The sequence below is a fragment of the Colletotrichum aenigma genome (assembly GCF_013390185.1).
Source record: "Colletotrichum aenigma strain Cg56 chromosome Unknown KSG_Cg56_contig01, whole genome shotgun sequence".
NCBI lineage: Eukaryota > Fungi > Ascomycota > Sordariomycetes > Glomerellales > Glomerellaceae > Colletotrichum > Colletotrichum aenigma.
In genome coordinates this window covers 1,766,707-1,783,162 of record NW_023500907.1, presented here as the reverse complement: position 1 = coordinate 1,783,162, position 16,456 = coordinate 1,766,707, and the positions used below count along the sequence as shown (strand labels likewise).

Below are 16,456 nucleotides of genomic sequence, written 5' to 3'. Positions count from 1 at the left end.
ATCACCGTTGCCAATACTTTACCACGCGCGAACTTTACGCCCTTTGCACCTTCCGGGATCCACACGGAGACAACGGACTCAGACCCTCACTCACACTCGTTGCTACTACCAGTCACTCCTTTTTTTTTCCCTCGTTCCCTATTCGCTACAGTTTCTTTTTCCTCTCAACCCCAAACCCAAAATTCGAGAGAGAAAACGGTTCATACTGTCTCTCATCAAATTCAGGCTCATTTCACGTCTGAAGTTCTGCTGTCACCAGCTTATCCCAACCCAGCTTAAGCGACTGCCAGCAGCTGCAGCATCTGCATCCGAGCACCTCCGCCCCAAAAAACTGTCAGTGCTTTGATAGGAGGTAGGTGCAACCCAGCTTGACCACCAATTTCCCTAGCGCAGGTGCAGGTGGGCCCACGCCTTCCATTCCAACTCCATCTTGCCTGGCGCTCAGCCTCTCTCCTCTCTCCACCACTGCCAACAAACAACAAACATTTCGCAGACAAAGGGCAAAGGGGAAGAGGAGCGCTCGTCACCACCTTGTCGTTGCCCTCAAATGGCAGCAAACAAGTTCTAACAGTATTTTTTTGTACGACAGAACCAGGTGACAGAGTATCTTCTTTTTTTTTTTTTTTTTTCCCGCTCTTCGAACCCGACACCTCACGCTCGTTTTTATCTCCATTATTCGTCAAATCCTCACCTTCCGACTCGACGACTTTCCGTTTAATTTCGCTCCCCGATTTTTTCACGCGCCTCAGGGAATCGACCCGACCGACCGAAAAATCGAAGAGATTCATTCATGCGATGGCCAGCGCCTAAAAAGTAGACTTCATCTGCAAATGCGACGCGAAAGACGATTCAATTCGACGGCATCAAAAATCCCCGACCCGAAACTTTCAATATCGAATATTCGCAAAATCCAAACACCACAACAGAGCAGCAGCCACGATGCGTTTACCTCTTGACAGGCGTCCTTCGGCGCGCCGCCGTCGCCATAGCCCGCATCTTCTGGCAATGGCTGCTTTTGCCCCATCTTTGGCAACTGCGATTCAATTCACATCAGTCCCCGAAGCCAACCTGGACCTTTCGCAACTCGGCAGAATAGGTGTGGCTGGCGACTTTAGTGGCATCTCCCTCTATCAGTTTGAGGAGCAAAATGAGAAGCCTTACAACACTAACGGCAGCGAGTCGCTGCTTGCACAGCTGCCCAATGGCGCTTTTGCTTCGATTGTTTCCTCGGATGCTTCGATTCACGACATGTGCACATTCACGCTCGAAAACGGAGAGATGCAAGGAGTGGTAATTGGCGGTAATTTCACGAGCCTGAATGGTACACAGTCGCAGGGTGTCGCCATGTTCAACCCCAACACGACTGAGATCACACCTTTGGCTGGTCTTTCAGGCCAGGTTAACGCCCTTCTCTGCGACCAGGCCACCAACACAGTCTATGTTGGAGGTAACTTCCGCGCTGCTAACTCAACAAACGCTATCGCATGGGTCGGCACCGATGGATGGACAAACCTGCCCTTTGCAGGCTTCAACGGTCCCGTCACCTCTATTACCAAGGCATCCAATGGTCACGTTGTCTTTGGAGGCAGCTTCACTGGCTTGGGAAACACCAGCACTCCCAGCACTCCCGATGGCCAAATCATCAATATCTCCACTGCCAACATCACCACAGCTGAGAGCTCCACCACCACCGGATTCAGCGATCCTCGCAACATCATCTGCAAGACGAGTGGTGCCGACGGCTCTGGCAACACTTGGCTTCTCAAAGATGGCGCGCAGGGTTTCTGGCAGGCCACCTTTGGCTTTGGTTTCCAGCCCACCAAGCTCAGACTCTGGAATACCCATCAGGACGGTCGCGGTACCAAGACTTTCCGCTTCACTGCCTTCCCCCTCGGAGGCATTCTTAACATGACCTACCTTGATCCTGCTAGTGGCAAGAACGTCTCTTGCACGAGTGAGTGCCCTCTCACCGACGACAAGAATGTCACCTACACCGACTTCCACTTCGTCAACGTGGTTGGCATGAACCAATTCAGGATCGACATCTCTGCCTTCTACGGCGCTGGCGGTGGCTTGAACGGCATCCAGCTCTTCGAGGATGACATCAACTCGTATGCCATCAACGACTTCAACGCCCCGTCCTGCTCTGACAGCGACACTAAGTCTACGGCCACCACTTCCGGACCGTGGTCGATCTCGCCGTCGCAGCAGAGCAGCTCTCAGTACCTGACCGCTAAGCTTTCTGGCACAATTTCAGCCAGTTCTGCCTCAGTCACTTTCCTCCCGGACCTGAAGGAGTCAGGCAACTACTCGGTCAACTTGTACACCCCGGGCTGCATCCAGGATGGAACTTGCCAGACCCGAGGCCAAGTCAACATCACTGGCATCATGTCGTCTACCGGCTCAAACAAGTTCACGACTTCCCTCTACCAAACCAACAACTTTGACAAGTACGACCAAATCTACTTCGGACCCATTGACGCAAGCACTGCGGATGGGTTCAGGCCCAGCATCACCTTAACCCCCTTGGCTGGCCAGTCGCTCGAAGAGATGACCATTGTTGCTCAGAGGGTTGGCTTCACTTTGATCAACTCCACTGGAGGCCTCAATGGCTTGTTTGACTTTGACCCCAAGTCGGCCACCGTCAACACCGACTTTAAGAGCTCCAAGATCAACCAGCTTGGTTCCTCATTTGCTGCAGGATCTGCGGTTACCAGCCTGGCAACCTCCGGTGACTTGGTTATTGTTGGCGGCAACTTCACGTCCAAGGGTGCGCGCAATGTCATTGGTATCAACACTGCCAGCGAGGTGACCATGGCGCTTGACGGTGGCCTCAACGGAGAGGTCATGTCCATGAAGTTGAACGGCACTCAGCTCTACGTCGGTGGACAGTTCTCCAACACCCAAGACAATGCGGTCACCGGCCTCAACAACGTCGGCGTCTATGACACCTCAGCCAACACCTGGACTGCCCTCGGTGCTGGCGTCAATGGCAAGGTCTACCATGTCGTCCCGATGCTTGTCAACATTACGAGTGAGGACCAGCCTGAGTCGGTCGTCACGTTCACTGGCGATTTCACTGAGATCAACGCATTCGGAGATGACAAGGCCATCACAGTCTCTGGCTTCGCCGTCTGGGTTCCTTCTCAAAAGAACTGGCTGCAGAACCTCAGTGGCCCCGTCCCGGCCTTCAGCGGTATCTTGACCACGGGTATCCTCGATCTTCCTGGTGGAGGATCTATCTACGCGGGATCAATGACCTCTGCTACCATCGCTGCCAACGGAGCTGTTTCTCTGTCCGAGAAGTTTGGTCAGTTCCCCATCAAGATCCAGTCTTCTGCCACGAGCACCAGCTCTGTGAGCAAGCGCGACTCGGTTTCCAGTGGCAACATTACTGGCGTGGTCACTGGTGCCTTCTACACCGACAATGGTCGTAACATTACCATTCTTGGAGGACATTTCACTGCCGAAGGCGCCAACGGCTCCACTGTCAACAACCTCGTTCTCATCGATGGTTCCAACTCTAATACCATCAGTGGCCTCGGCTCTCAGATCCAGGATAACTCGACCTTCATTGCCCTGGCCGTCACTGGTGACATGCTTTTTGCTGGCGGAGACGTCCATGGCACCGTCAACAATGCTGCCGTCCGCGGCATCATCTCCGTCAACCTCCAAACGGCTTCCTTCAACAGCACGCAGCCCCCTGGCATCAGTGGAGGAAACGGTACGGTGACTGATATCAAGGTCCGCCCTGATTCTGGCGACGTCTACGTCGCTGGCTCCTTCGAGTCGGCCGGAGCTCTTGGCTGCCCGGGTGTTTGCTACTACGACACCTCCCTTGCGGGATGGAACCGCCCCGGAGTTAACCTTCAGGGCACCGGTCACGCCCTCATCTGGACAAGCAAGTCTCAGCTCGTCGCTGGTGGTAACTTCACCCTCAACGACACGTCTTCCACGATGCTCGCCATGTACAGCCCCGACCGTCAAGCATGGTCTGGTTACCCCGGAGAAGACCAACTCCCTGGTCCCGTCGAGGCTTTGACTGCTGGATCCAGCGACCGCAGCCAGCTTTGGGTATCTGGAACCGCGTCGAACGGTTCCATCTACCTGATGAAGTACGACGGCTCTACCTGGCACGCCGCCGGAGTAACCCTCGACCCCGGTACCGTCGTCAACAGCCTCCAGGTCTTCTCCCTGACCGAGAACCACGACAGCACCAGCATTCTGGACTCAAACCAAGTGCTGATGATCACGGGATCCATTGGCGTTCCTGGATATGGTACGGCGTCGGCGGTGACTTTCAACGGTACAGCGTTCAAGCCATTCGCCCTCACCATCCACAACGGAAACACTGCTGGATCGATTGCAAGGATCTTCACCGAGAACGAGGACTTCTTCACCGACAAAGGTAAGCTAATTCTCTATGACACTGACTCTGAAACAATGCTGACTCTGTCGTAGCTGGCCACCTGGCTCTAGGCTTCGTCGTCCTCATCGGACTCGGTATCTCCCTTGCTCTCATCTTCCTCATGGTCATTGCTGGAATGGCGCTCGATCGTCTGCGTAAGAAGCGGGAGGGTTACACGCCTGCACCTACGTCGATGTACGATCGGGGCGGCGGCATGCGCAAGATCCCACCCCACGAGCTTCTCGAGTCGCTTGGCAAAGGCCGTCCAGGCGCACCGCACGTATAGCATGTGTGAGAAGCGTTACGGTTTCGGGGTTTCACCAGGGTTTGCTTTCCGGCGTTTGGACTGGCATGGCGTGGGAAAAGGATATCATCGCGATTCGACATCTTTCATCGAGGGATGAAGACGGCTTCGGCTTCACACCCTCACCCGACGAAACACAACAACACTTCAGTGACTGCTATCTCGAGCAGCCTCAACCGATCGGCTGGGCCCGTCCCGTGCACGATCTGTGAGTGAGCCTTGTGGAACGCCTCGTTTTCTCGTTGCATTCGATTCTTCACGACCTGACGACCTTTGTTTAATGTCTACATGTTTATTATACCACTATGCGCGCCAAGTCGCTTTCTTTTCTCGGACACACTCGAATAATGTTCTTCGCGGAACATGTACAATGCAGTCGATGCAGCTTTGATATCAAGGCCGGCATGCGTACTATACAAAAACAATCACTTGGACGCGACAACCGTCTTCTATTTTCTTTTGGTACTTATGGTCTCGGATATCGAGGCATGGGGAAAAAACGGAGTTCCCGAGGACGGAAGAGGGAATGGGATTCTTCAGCTAGAGGGCTGCCTTTGGGATTAGAAAGGAATGGGGGATTGGAAGTCTTGTTTTCGAAGTCTCCCGACCTGAGCTGCATTCGACTCGGCTCGGAAGAGGCTCGCGATAGGTAGCATCAGCTTTTCGACGACACGATCGTCCACGTAGCTTAATATCCTGAATCCAAAAGAAAAAGTTATCCAAACATGATGGCTGTGTCTCATTCTCGTCCACACCACCACCACCACTATCCCGTTCTCGCTCCGTGTCTGTGCAACACGATCGAGTAGCCGTTTCCTTCCCTGCCCCTGACAAATGTCTTAGACCCCGTCCAGGCTCGCCTCATGTCTCGCCTTGCGCGCGGCGCCTTGTGCGACGTTGAGGTTTTGTCGTCATGCACCATCATCGTGGTGGCTGCTTGCGTGGGTTCTTGTCGCATGAGTGGGCTGGCGCGATCCTCGATGATGATCATCATCACCCGTCTCTTGTTTTTCCCGTCTCACAACTCACTCCTCCTGGTGTTCCCGTTTCAACGCCCCCCCTCCTGCCTATCTCTGTCTCTGGCTCTTTCTCGACCGCAAACAAGGCGGCGGTCGACAGAGAGTCGGGGCTCATGGTACCGCGTGGCCCCGAGTGTGTGATGGTGGCATTCGACCGGAAGCAGGACAGCGCAAGGCTTCGAGAGCCGAGACCGACACACACGGAGACGGGCCGAGATCTATCTCGCGTGGGCACTCCGATCTCCCGACCTCGAGATCGCGGCTAGCAATGGCAGCGAGTACGCTTGCACTGAACCGGCGACTGGACCAAAAAAAAAAAAAAAAAAAAAAAAAAAAAAAAAAAAGACGTTTGCTTTCTCTCTCACGCCATGTTTAACACCGAGAACGGCTGTTGTGGTTCTCGAGACTTCGGATCTCGCTTCGGATCGTCTTCGAGGCAAGCCTCAATTCACCCACGATTTGAAATCGTCGTGTGGGATGGCATTGCGAGACAGGCATGTCACTGGGCTGGACCTTGACAGGCGATGGTAGTGGTGGTGACAAGCCCACTGAAGGGAAGGCCGAATGTCACTTTAGGGTTTCCGCTTTCCTGGGGGCGTTGAGATCTTGGTGAGGCGTTCTTGCACATTGAGACATTGCTAGCTGGATACGGTCCAATGCCACAATGATGGTGGGTGTACGGTCTGGTTTGTGATTGTGTTGATGTTTCTGGCCGCTGGCAGGGCGATTGTTGGGTCGGAGCCTCCGCTTGTCTACATCATCGTGAGGTGGTGATACGAAGGCAGCGGATGAGGGCAACTACATGGTGTTTCTAGAGCGCGAGAAGTCAGGCCATGTTGCCCAAATCACGGCAAGCAATGCGTAGCGAAACCGTCGCCATCGAGCCTCCAAAGAACAAGGAGCCTGTGGCCAGAGCAGTGTCACTTGCCAAATCACAAACAACGGCATAATCATGTCTACCAAAGCCAAGCATCCTACGATGCGCCTCTCGAACGACGGACCCGAGCACCTCGCGTCCGAGGCTGTTCGGCCCTTTCGCCAGCAGCCGTGGGCCTGAATCTCTTCACTGCACGCAGCTGCGGCCCATTGGCTTTGATTGGAAACGCTGTTGGATCTCGTGTCGCTGCTCAGGGCCTTCATTTGCATGGTGTAGCAGACACCCGCGGGCCGAACATGTGACGTTTGTTTACGGGCCTTCCTGATTGGGTGTCCCTCCGTTTGTCGAGGCTATATTGATCTCATCTCGGCCAAGGGTTCCGAGGCCCCTCCACTGCCCCCGGCTGGAGCCAGGACAAACTGCTTCAAGTTGAGTCTACATTCCTGTGCTACTTGGGTTCATCAGGTTTGAGGTGGTGGTGATGATGATGATGATGATGATGCCAGCTAACTTGGCTGAGGGATCCCCTCTTGTCGTGCAGCCAATAGGTGGCTTGGTGGTGGTGAACAAGGTTGGCTAGCCATCTTTGTTGAAAATGTCGCACTGGACGTGGTGGCGATTCACGAACAGAGGCGAGAGAGGTGAGGATAGCGTGTGGGCGATGGGGTTCGTCAGGGTCGGGTACGAAAACACTGTCTGACAGGGCCAACGGCAAAGAACCTTGATGGCTTGTCCCCGTCCGTTTGCGCAACGCCGGCTACGGGCCCGTTGTCTGATTTGAGCGGTGAAGGGGCCGGCGCCGCGGGGACTGACAAGGACCGGGGGCGGGAGGAGGTTGTTCGCTCTGTTGGCGCACGATAGGGCTCGGCGATTGGGCACGATGGTTGGTGTGTTCTGAATAGCTGCCTGTCAGCCCTTGAACGGCTCGACGACGAATGTGCGTGCAGAATGGCTGTCCGAGGGGTAGCAATCCGGCAGTTTTGTGGTGGCGAGTGAGGGGTAGCGACGATGGCTTTCAGGGTCTTGTCGGTGATGGCATCTGTAGGTAGTCTTTGTGCCACCGAGACGGACTTTGTGGTTGATGGGTGCGGTGCAGATGCGGATGCAACAGCTGCAAGCCAGGGCAGGGCAGGGCGGGTGGGTGTGGTGGTGCAGTACGGCGTATCGCAGCAAGTGTTAGGGATGGCATGCGCAGGATTGGGCCGTCGACAGAAACCAAGGCCGAAGCTGTGGTGGTGGACGGAGAGTGAGGCCTTTCAGGAACAAGGATCGAGAGAGTGTGTGTGCGGCGTGTGTTGCTGCTGTGTGCTGGGATGCTGTGTTATCTGATGCGAATGAGTGGTGGTGGAGGATGCCAATACCCAGCTGTCGGCCGGGGCACATCAGCCAGTGATGGGTAAGGTACAGAGGTCCAGTTCAGCGGGCCACAGGTGCCCTGGGCGGTCACAGCGGCAGCAGCGACAGCGGTTTGTTTGCGAGTGTGTGCCCGCAAGCCGCACTCGGACGCCGGGGAGCGTCGCGTTTGACTCGGGGGTCGCGACTTGCAAGAGAACGGAGGAGTCAAGTGTCGAGACTTTGACAGGTGCGGATTGGACAACGAGGATGCAACATGAGGGAGGGAATCTCCTCCTCAGAGACTGACTGGTTCAATGAAAGGGGGTGTGTGCGCATCTCGTGGTCGTGTTTGAGTAGCATCTGTCAAAAACGCAAAACTCTTGGAGGGGTAGACGTAAACGAGGGAGAATGATGGTGAGGGTGCAACGACGAAGGAGAGGAGGCAGTGCAGGACGGCTGGCGTCCGTTCCGTGTGAGTGTGTGAGTAGCTAGTGTGTGTGAGTGCGTGTGGTGATGTCGGGCCTCCTGACGATGATGGTATTTCCCGGCGGGTGAAGATGGGCATCTACCAGAATGCCATGTTTTGGTTTGGTCAGGTAGGTATGGTAAGCAAGCAGGAGAGGGTGTGCAGTGTGCTACTGCATCTCCTTCTCATCACTGACTGAGAAAAGTAAGGTCTACCTCAGCGGGGGTAAGGTTCCTTCACTAATTGACTAGGTAAGGCAAGGTAGGGGAGGGAAGGGAGGAAGGGACGCGCTAGCGTCGGTACCGCGATAGGGCCATAGAAGGTACGAATAGCATCGGTTCCATACCTTGCCATCAGGTGGAAGGGGACGGAAGGAAAGGAAAGGCAAGCATGAGAGGTAAGGTAGGGACAGGTCGACATCGGCACGGCTAACACGCCGCAAACCGCACGCCCCTTTCTGCAGGGCAATTGTTGCCGTGTTGCGGGTGCAAGGTGCGGGTGTGCGGGTGCGGGTGGTCAGGAACATGAACATGCCTCACCCCTATTTTCCCGCACGTAAGGTATCTGCTTTTACTTTGGAGAGCAGTCCCGGATACACTGCAATTTTCATCTCAAGAGACGGGGCGACATTCGACAGAAAGACACGGGTACGCTTCCGCAAGAGACACTCGGCTCACTGCCCAACCCCTGCGGGGAGGGGATGGGTGCAGCATGCAGCTGCTGCTTGTAGGGGGCGGAACTTGGAAGATGCCGGACGAGAAATGGGAGCTGAAGGCGCTGAAGTTCAGCAAAAGGCGGGTTTGGAAAAGTTAAAGCAGATGGCATCTGTGTCGAGCGGGCCTGCGGCAGATCTTGTGTTTCGAGAAAGGTGGAGACGGGAGTGGAGGAGAGATGCGAAAATAGAAACCGAAAAATGTTCTTTTTCTTTTTCCCCCCTCCCTCCTCCGAGTATGATGAGATGAAATGCGTGCGCAGGGAACATGAAACTTCGGCAAAAGGAAAGAGGATGCCTGCGCCGTATCGTATCGCATACCAGGTTGGTGACTATCTACTTGGTAACTTCTCACTTTCTGCCTCCCCCATGGCCTGCGGTTTTTCGGTGGAGAGTATCCGCCATGAGAGATGGTCCTTTAGGGGACTTTGAACAAGGTTTGGCACCTCGTGCATCGCATCACATTGAAGCATCGCAGCCGAGTAGTGTAGTTGTAGGGTGTCTGTCCATACCTAGGCATGCCTTCACTTTAACCACATCAGGCTGTTGCATTCCTCTTTGGCTGTAGCACAACCGGCGGCCTTGCCCAAAAGCTGATGGTGTGTCTGTATCTGCAGAGTATCGCGTCCAAGTAGCGGGTACAAGAGCCTTTGGACGAATCAGCGTCTAGCTATCTTAGGTACCTTAGGTAGGTGCAGGAGGTTACAGGGCAACACCTTCCTCCAATGCACCACCACCATCTCTGCCACTACCACTGTCAACACCAACACCAACACCAACACCACCAACAACCGCGCCGCTAGGTACAAAAACCCGGCGTAGCACCAGGCCCTAGGACGGTCGTGGCACAATGACGTTTGCGGTCGCCGATTGAGACTGGGAATACCGCTGGATCTTTATCCCCGCTTTGCCCCATACCTGCAGCCATCGACGTCACCGCAGCCGGGATGCTAATTCTAACGACGAACCACGACACCCACTCGCAAAGTGCTGCCTCCAGTGTGCTCCTCACTCCCGTCCGCGATTCTGCCCGTGGTTGCTTTGCGCGCACATTAGGGGCGCGGGCGTGCCTGCCGATTGGGGAGAGAGGACCCCGTTGCGTTGTTTGCTTACTGCGTGCCTACCTGTAACTTACTTGCTGGTTGCCATGTTGACTTTCTGCAACGATTCGTCGTGCCTTCCACTGCTGCTTTTTTTTCTGCCCATTACTGACCTCACCTGCTTGTGCGAAATTAGCGGTGTGTTTAGTAAAGTGACGATGACTTGCATCAACAACGACGAGTTGGCGATGTCTTCATGCACTGCGTTACGGAGCATCTGAGGACATGCCACCCCATCCCACTCCGTCCCCGTCCCCGTCCCCATCCCATCCTTCCCCATTTCCAATCTCAATCCCAACTCGTGTCATCATCAACTCACCCCCTCCTCGTTGAAGCCATTCCCGGGCTCACAACCTGCCCTGTGTGGTGGCGAAAAAGATACTTGAACATACTTGAACCACCGCCGGGCCAATGGCCACATGCACCATCGAGACAACAATGGCATCACATCAGTCACTAATCATGCAAAGTGCCTTGGGCTCAAACCAGCCACTTCGCCTTGTTTGCGCTTTTCGGTCTGGGGGTGGGCGTTCGCTGCCTGGGAGCCTGGGAGCCTGGGAGCCTGGGAGCAGCAGAAAGACCCTGAAGATCCCATCTGTCGAGGCGTGCGGCCTTGCCCCAATCCAACGCTGGGGCTGCGTACAGCTAGCCGTGCCTAGGCTAGGTGCCTTGGATACATAGTACACTAGCGCCGCCGCTTGCCTGCTGGCTGTTCGCGATCCTCCGTGTCATTCCCCGGCCGTCAGATGGTCCGCCGCGGGCGCCGCTGCGCTTCGCTTCATTACGGTGCGGTGCGGTGCGGTACGATACCGTACCGCTCTGCAGACAGAGACACAGACCGATTACACGCACACACATCACCTGCTCACCCCCATTGCCCTGTCGGTCTCTCTCACTGCCCGTCCGCGGTAACATACGCGATACACATACAGAGTACACACGCAAACTGGACGCACTAAACCGCCTCCCGCCCACACCACCACCAACTCAATAGCCGCCTCCAATGAAGACGCTTCCCTCGGGTCACCGTACACAACATGAAGAAAAAGCAAAGCCCGTACGCCCCCAGCAATGACGTTGTTTGCAGCAGGGGCGCTTACAAGCTTTTTGTGTCTTTTTGGCTTTTGGGAACCTCGTCAGGACTCGACCTCGGAGTCCCTGCTGCCGCCATCACGATCCTGTCATGTCAGGCTGAGGGGAAGGAAGTGGTAGGAATGCAGGAATGCATCTACCTAGTGCGCTTCATCAGTCGCCGACTGGGGAAAGCTCGCCTTGCCTCCGCCGCCTCGCCTGTTGCCCGTGACTTGACTTGCGGCTGACCAGCCATGATTGCCAATCAAGGTTGGGATGGCATATGAAGCAGTCCAAAGAGAGAGTTGCCACCGCTGCTCAACTCTGCTGCCGTCGAATCGGGTGCGTCGCGGTCTGCCTAGTCGTTGAGCCCTGGTCGACGTCCGTCGTCTTTGCTACCGTGGTATCAAATGGTGCAGAGGTGCGGTGCTGTGCTGTGCTCTGCATCTCGCAGCCATCTGGCTCGTGATTGATGCAACATGGCCATGCTATCCGAGGATCGAAACCGCGGACCCGATTGTCTCTCGGTTGTGGGGATATTGCACATTGGCAGCTTGTCGTGACAAGGAAACCCTTCAACCTCGCAGACCGACCGTCCAAAACCGAATCAAACGTCGGCTGAATGGGACCACCATGGGCAAATGCGTGCGTACTCTTGCTCCATAACGGCCAACCTCCCATGACGGAGGACATCGTCATGGCCTCAGGCAATCCTGGAGGTTGCTGAGGTCTCGGGGTCCACCGTTCAGACTTCAGCTGCGCTAGGGTCTTTTGGGCTTGGTGTCCTTCCTGGGTCTTGGATCCTGACTTCCTTGCGAGCAGGTACGGTACGTACCGAGGGAAGGGAAAGCAAAAAAAGCTCGCCCGCCCCGCCGAGGCGGTGTCATCCAATCATTCCGCTCCAGCCCACCACCAAAGCTTGATCGAAGCTTGACTTCACTCTGCGTCACAAAGCAGGAAATGATCAGAGGTTCTTGATCAACGCAGCGCACAGCTGTTGCCCGCTTCTTGGCTTCCTCGACGCGTGCTACTGTGGAGAGTCCAGCATCTTGCTGAAACACGCGCATCCACTTTTCCCTTCATCTCTGGTTGCGCCCAAGTTGGATCCTCGAACGGCCTTCCTTTCCGTCCCGCTCAGGGCTGGGGCAATGACACGGCGCAATCGGATGCTGCGAGCGAACGAAGACAAACCTGTGACTTTGACGGCTTCCATCTCCAATATCGATGGCTCGCAAGCTGGGAACCTGGGTCTTTGGAACGGTATCGGCTCGGAAACCGTACCACGACTCCCTCCGTTGTCATTCATACTACCGTACACGATAATGACATGCCCACTCACATTACAAGGCAACAAGATAACCAATTCACTCTAGCTCGCGCGTGCCAAGTGGTCATTCTTGACCTCAGCTGTAGTGGCAGTGGCCCAGCCGTCGTCTGCCTCATCTTGTGCCTTGGCCCAAGGTGGCCGCCCGCCAGTCAGCATCAGGTCCGCCGTCTCCATATGCCACGGTTCCAACATCGTCATCCCCAGCATATCCATCTCCAGCAAATCCAATCCGGCGGAGCCTCGCTTAGCTGGCTTGCTGCTGGTTCCCTTCCCAGCATCCCAGTCCCCCGATTTCTTAGTCCCAAGTCTCCAAAGTCCAAACCCCCAATTGCATTCTTTGAATCCTTCGTCCCATCCCATCCTATCCTCCCTCAACGGCAATCGGCTCTGCTCCCACTAACGTTCAGTCCTCCAGATGCCCCACCAGCTGTCAAGTCTCTCCTTGAACCCGCATTTTCAATCAATCATGTCGGCCATGCAAGAGCTTTGAGATCGTCCCCGTCCCTTTTCCCTTCTCTGTCTACTTGGGCTCTAACCTAACTAACCCCTTCTTCTGACCTTACCTTAATTCTCCATCCCCGAAGCTCGCCGTCTACATTAGCTCCAACGGACGGGCATACGATACGAATTAGCGTCGGCCTCGCGGCAGAATGGCAGATTGTCTTTCCAAGTGGTTCCTCGGCTTGTCCACACCCCGTCGTCCACCGCACTAAGCTGCTAGTCCCTTTCGTTTCGTCCAAGGACGCCATCGCCATCACTTGGCCTTTGGTCTTAGTGCCCCATCTCAGTGCTGCGATAAAAAAGGACCAAAATGCTACGTAACGTCTCTCGTCCTCCGTCCCCTCATCACCCCGTCTCCGTTAGCCTCTTCCGTAGCCTGCCCCGATTCTCCGCCCCGAAACGCCTCCATCATGGCAAAAAGAAGAGACATGGCGGCGAGTCAAACCCCCTCCCCCTCTCTGCCCCCCCTTCTTGTATGTAGTAGTGCCAGTTCCGCCTTTCCGTGTTGCCCGCCGCCGCAAAACTTCGACTCAGTTGCCGCAACGGCGCCTGGTCCCAAAACAAAACCCGCCGCTAAAGCAAAGCGCCCCGGAGCCACCACAAGTTGGACACTTTGGACCGGCGCGTGGACCGACCAGCACAACGTCGTGCCTTGGAGCCTCCACTTTCACACGACACTTTCGCCTTCGCTTCACAACCGTCTTTCAGCGTCTCCAATTCCCCTCAACCCCCCGCTCTTCTATCCCATGTTCTTCAATGTTCAAACTGCGAAATCCAAGACCGTTACCAACACGCTCTTTTTTTAAGTCCAAAATTGGGCATCGGCCGTCCGTGTGTAAGTACCTCGCCAGACGGGCACAGATGCGCGTTTGTGCCTAGCTTCAGCATGCGCATGTGTGTGTGCCATTCGTCCCCGCGTACCGAACGCAACCGCCGCGCCGATCTCTCTCTGACCACGCGGCAAAGCTCCTCCTCCCATCTCTTGACGTGTAACACTACGTGCGCTCTTCTTTCTCTCATCTCTCACACGCACACGCAACGCATTTCACATGCAGTGACATACCAACAACAACAGACGCAAGATGTGTTCCTTGACACACCCAACCAAACCGGACGATCACCCCCTTTCCCACATGAGATCGGCGCGGCGTCTTTCCCCCCTTTCCCCCCGTTTTAATCTGAGCCACTCGTTCATGGAGTTCGTTGCCATTCCCAGGTTCTCGTCAGGAAAGGATGAAAAATAAGGGAGAGAGTTTAAACTTATCCCTCCCATTGGGTGTGATATGCTTGCAATGCCTCGTTTCGGGTTTTCAGCTGCAACTCGCGGTACCAGCCTTTCAAGCCGGTAGGTCGGGCAACGGACGCCTGTGGTTCGTTACCAAAAGACCAGCCTCATCTCACATATCAACAAATCATCAACACTCCAACACATCATTGCCGAAAAGGACAAGCAACGGGGTGGCGAGTCGGTGAGAGCCGAACACACCTTTCCATATGGCCTTAATTCCCAAATGCGGGGGGGATGGGATGGGATTGGGATGCATGGCTGCGCGCGTGCCCTCGTGCGTTTTGTGATGGGATTCTCCCATACCTCGATGGGCTGCTGCTTGCTTGCTGCCGCTTGCTTGCTGCCGCTTGCTTGCTGCCGCTTGCTGCTGCTGCTGCCGCCCCCATGCCATGTGGTCATCAATCCCATCTATCTGATGCTTCCATGCCCGGGCTGCCGCTAATCGATCGAACCCTTCCCTTCCCGTCTTGTGCTAGGACGTCCAACAACAAAATCCTTCTTCTCTTAAAAAGGCCCCCCCTCCCCTCTACTTCCCCTCCCATTTACATCTGGGAACAAAGGAGTGGTCTGATCTTTTTTCGACGCATGCCGATCTCCAATATCCGTGCTGTCGAAACGGCTGCAGATTTCCGTCATCGTGGGGTGTGTGAGAACCAAGCTGAACGCGGCGATGCTCTGCACATCAAGGCATACCAGGGCGCAAGCGAGATGGAGCAGATTAGTTGTTTCAATGTGTTTTGTTTTGTTGTTCGCACTACTATTATATTGTACTATGTCGCGACAATATGTACCGCTTATTCCATGTTCAGTAAATTGCCCCCAGCCGAGTATCCAGATTCGCCTCCACCCACCCACCCACCCAACCACACGCCGCCGCCTAATCTTGCTTGCTCTCCTAAAAAGATTGACCCAATGACGCCCATTCTCACAAAAACTCCGTGAGCCCAGTAGTTGTAGTCGTAGCAAGTTGCAAGACAGCACAATGCCAAACAAATAACCCAAACGATGCGACTAAGATGCTCGAAGCATTTAGCTTGATGGGTATAATCATCGTGTGAAACTAATAGTACAGGTCGCCCTTTCCCAGAATCTCTGTTTTTCAAGAGATGTTTTCTCTGCGGAAACAGGGTCGTGTTTTGAGAGACACGTAGGCCCCTTTTGAGTTCGTCATCTAAACTGCAACCCTTGGTAAGCAACATGATGCCCGGGCGCGGAAAACATGATGAGCGCGCAACAGGATCAACTGAGCGAATAAGGAAGAAAAAAATGAAGAAATATCCCAGAAATCCACAGAACGCCGAAGGGTGAGGGTATCGCCGGGTCCTCCATGACCACTGGGAGATCTTCTCCCTCTTTGGCACAACTCTGACAACCAAAGAAAGCACAAAAACGTGGTTGGTCCAGCCACCAACCTGTCCCGTTCCCGGGAGGAGCGAGTGTAGTGTTGCGTGGTGTGGGGTTGAGCGATCGACAGTGAAGTGAATCTCGCCATTGTCCACCCATATCCTCCTCTTTCCCATCCCCTTTTCTCTTTTCGCGTCGGCCAAAACGAGGGTAGGCCGATTCCACCGCCACGCTTGATGAGTCCGCTGACCCAGATCGATGTCGGAGGATTCGATAATAAAATAAACAAAATTTGGTGGATGAAGTCCAGCATATCGTGAGACGCCTTTTGTGACGTTGAACCAAAGTGACAACCCCGCCCGCCAGTTCCTTTGCCGCCGCCCGACTTTTTGTCTTTGTCTCTTTCGCTCGCAGATAGGTGGATATTAAAACGAGGGTAGAGAAAGGTATCATGTAAAACCAGAAAATAGGACAATGCGAACCGTCTAAAAAATCCCAATTGTCGTGCCACTCGGTGAGGTGCAGGATATATGAGTGGTGCCGAGAGTGGATATGGGATGATGATCATGACTCGAACCGGAAAAATTCGTGATCTCGTACTAGCCCTGCACGCGGCAGACTGTCTCGATGTTTCGGATGCCTGGATGCGAATTCGGTGTGCCGCCAAGAGCAAATCAAATGCCCAAGCTTCCGATAAACGTGAT

General features: G+C 54.8%; 1 protein-coding gene across 1 annotated transcript; it reads left to right on the top strand.

The window, feature by feature from the left end:
* Positions 1-1,005: 1,005 nt before the first annotated feature.
* On the top strand, positions 1,006-4,694 carry rax2 (Polarized growth protein rax2; the record flags this gene model as incomplete). Its single annotated transcript, XM_037315726.1, has 2 exons — positions 1,006-4,408; positions 4,462-4,694. The coding sequence occupies 2 exons, from the start codon at positions 1,006-1,008 to the stop codon at positions 4,692-4,694; spliced, it is 3,636 nt and encodes a 1,211-aa protein (XP_037185352.1).
* Positions 4,695-16,456: the final 11,762 nt, after the last annotated feature.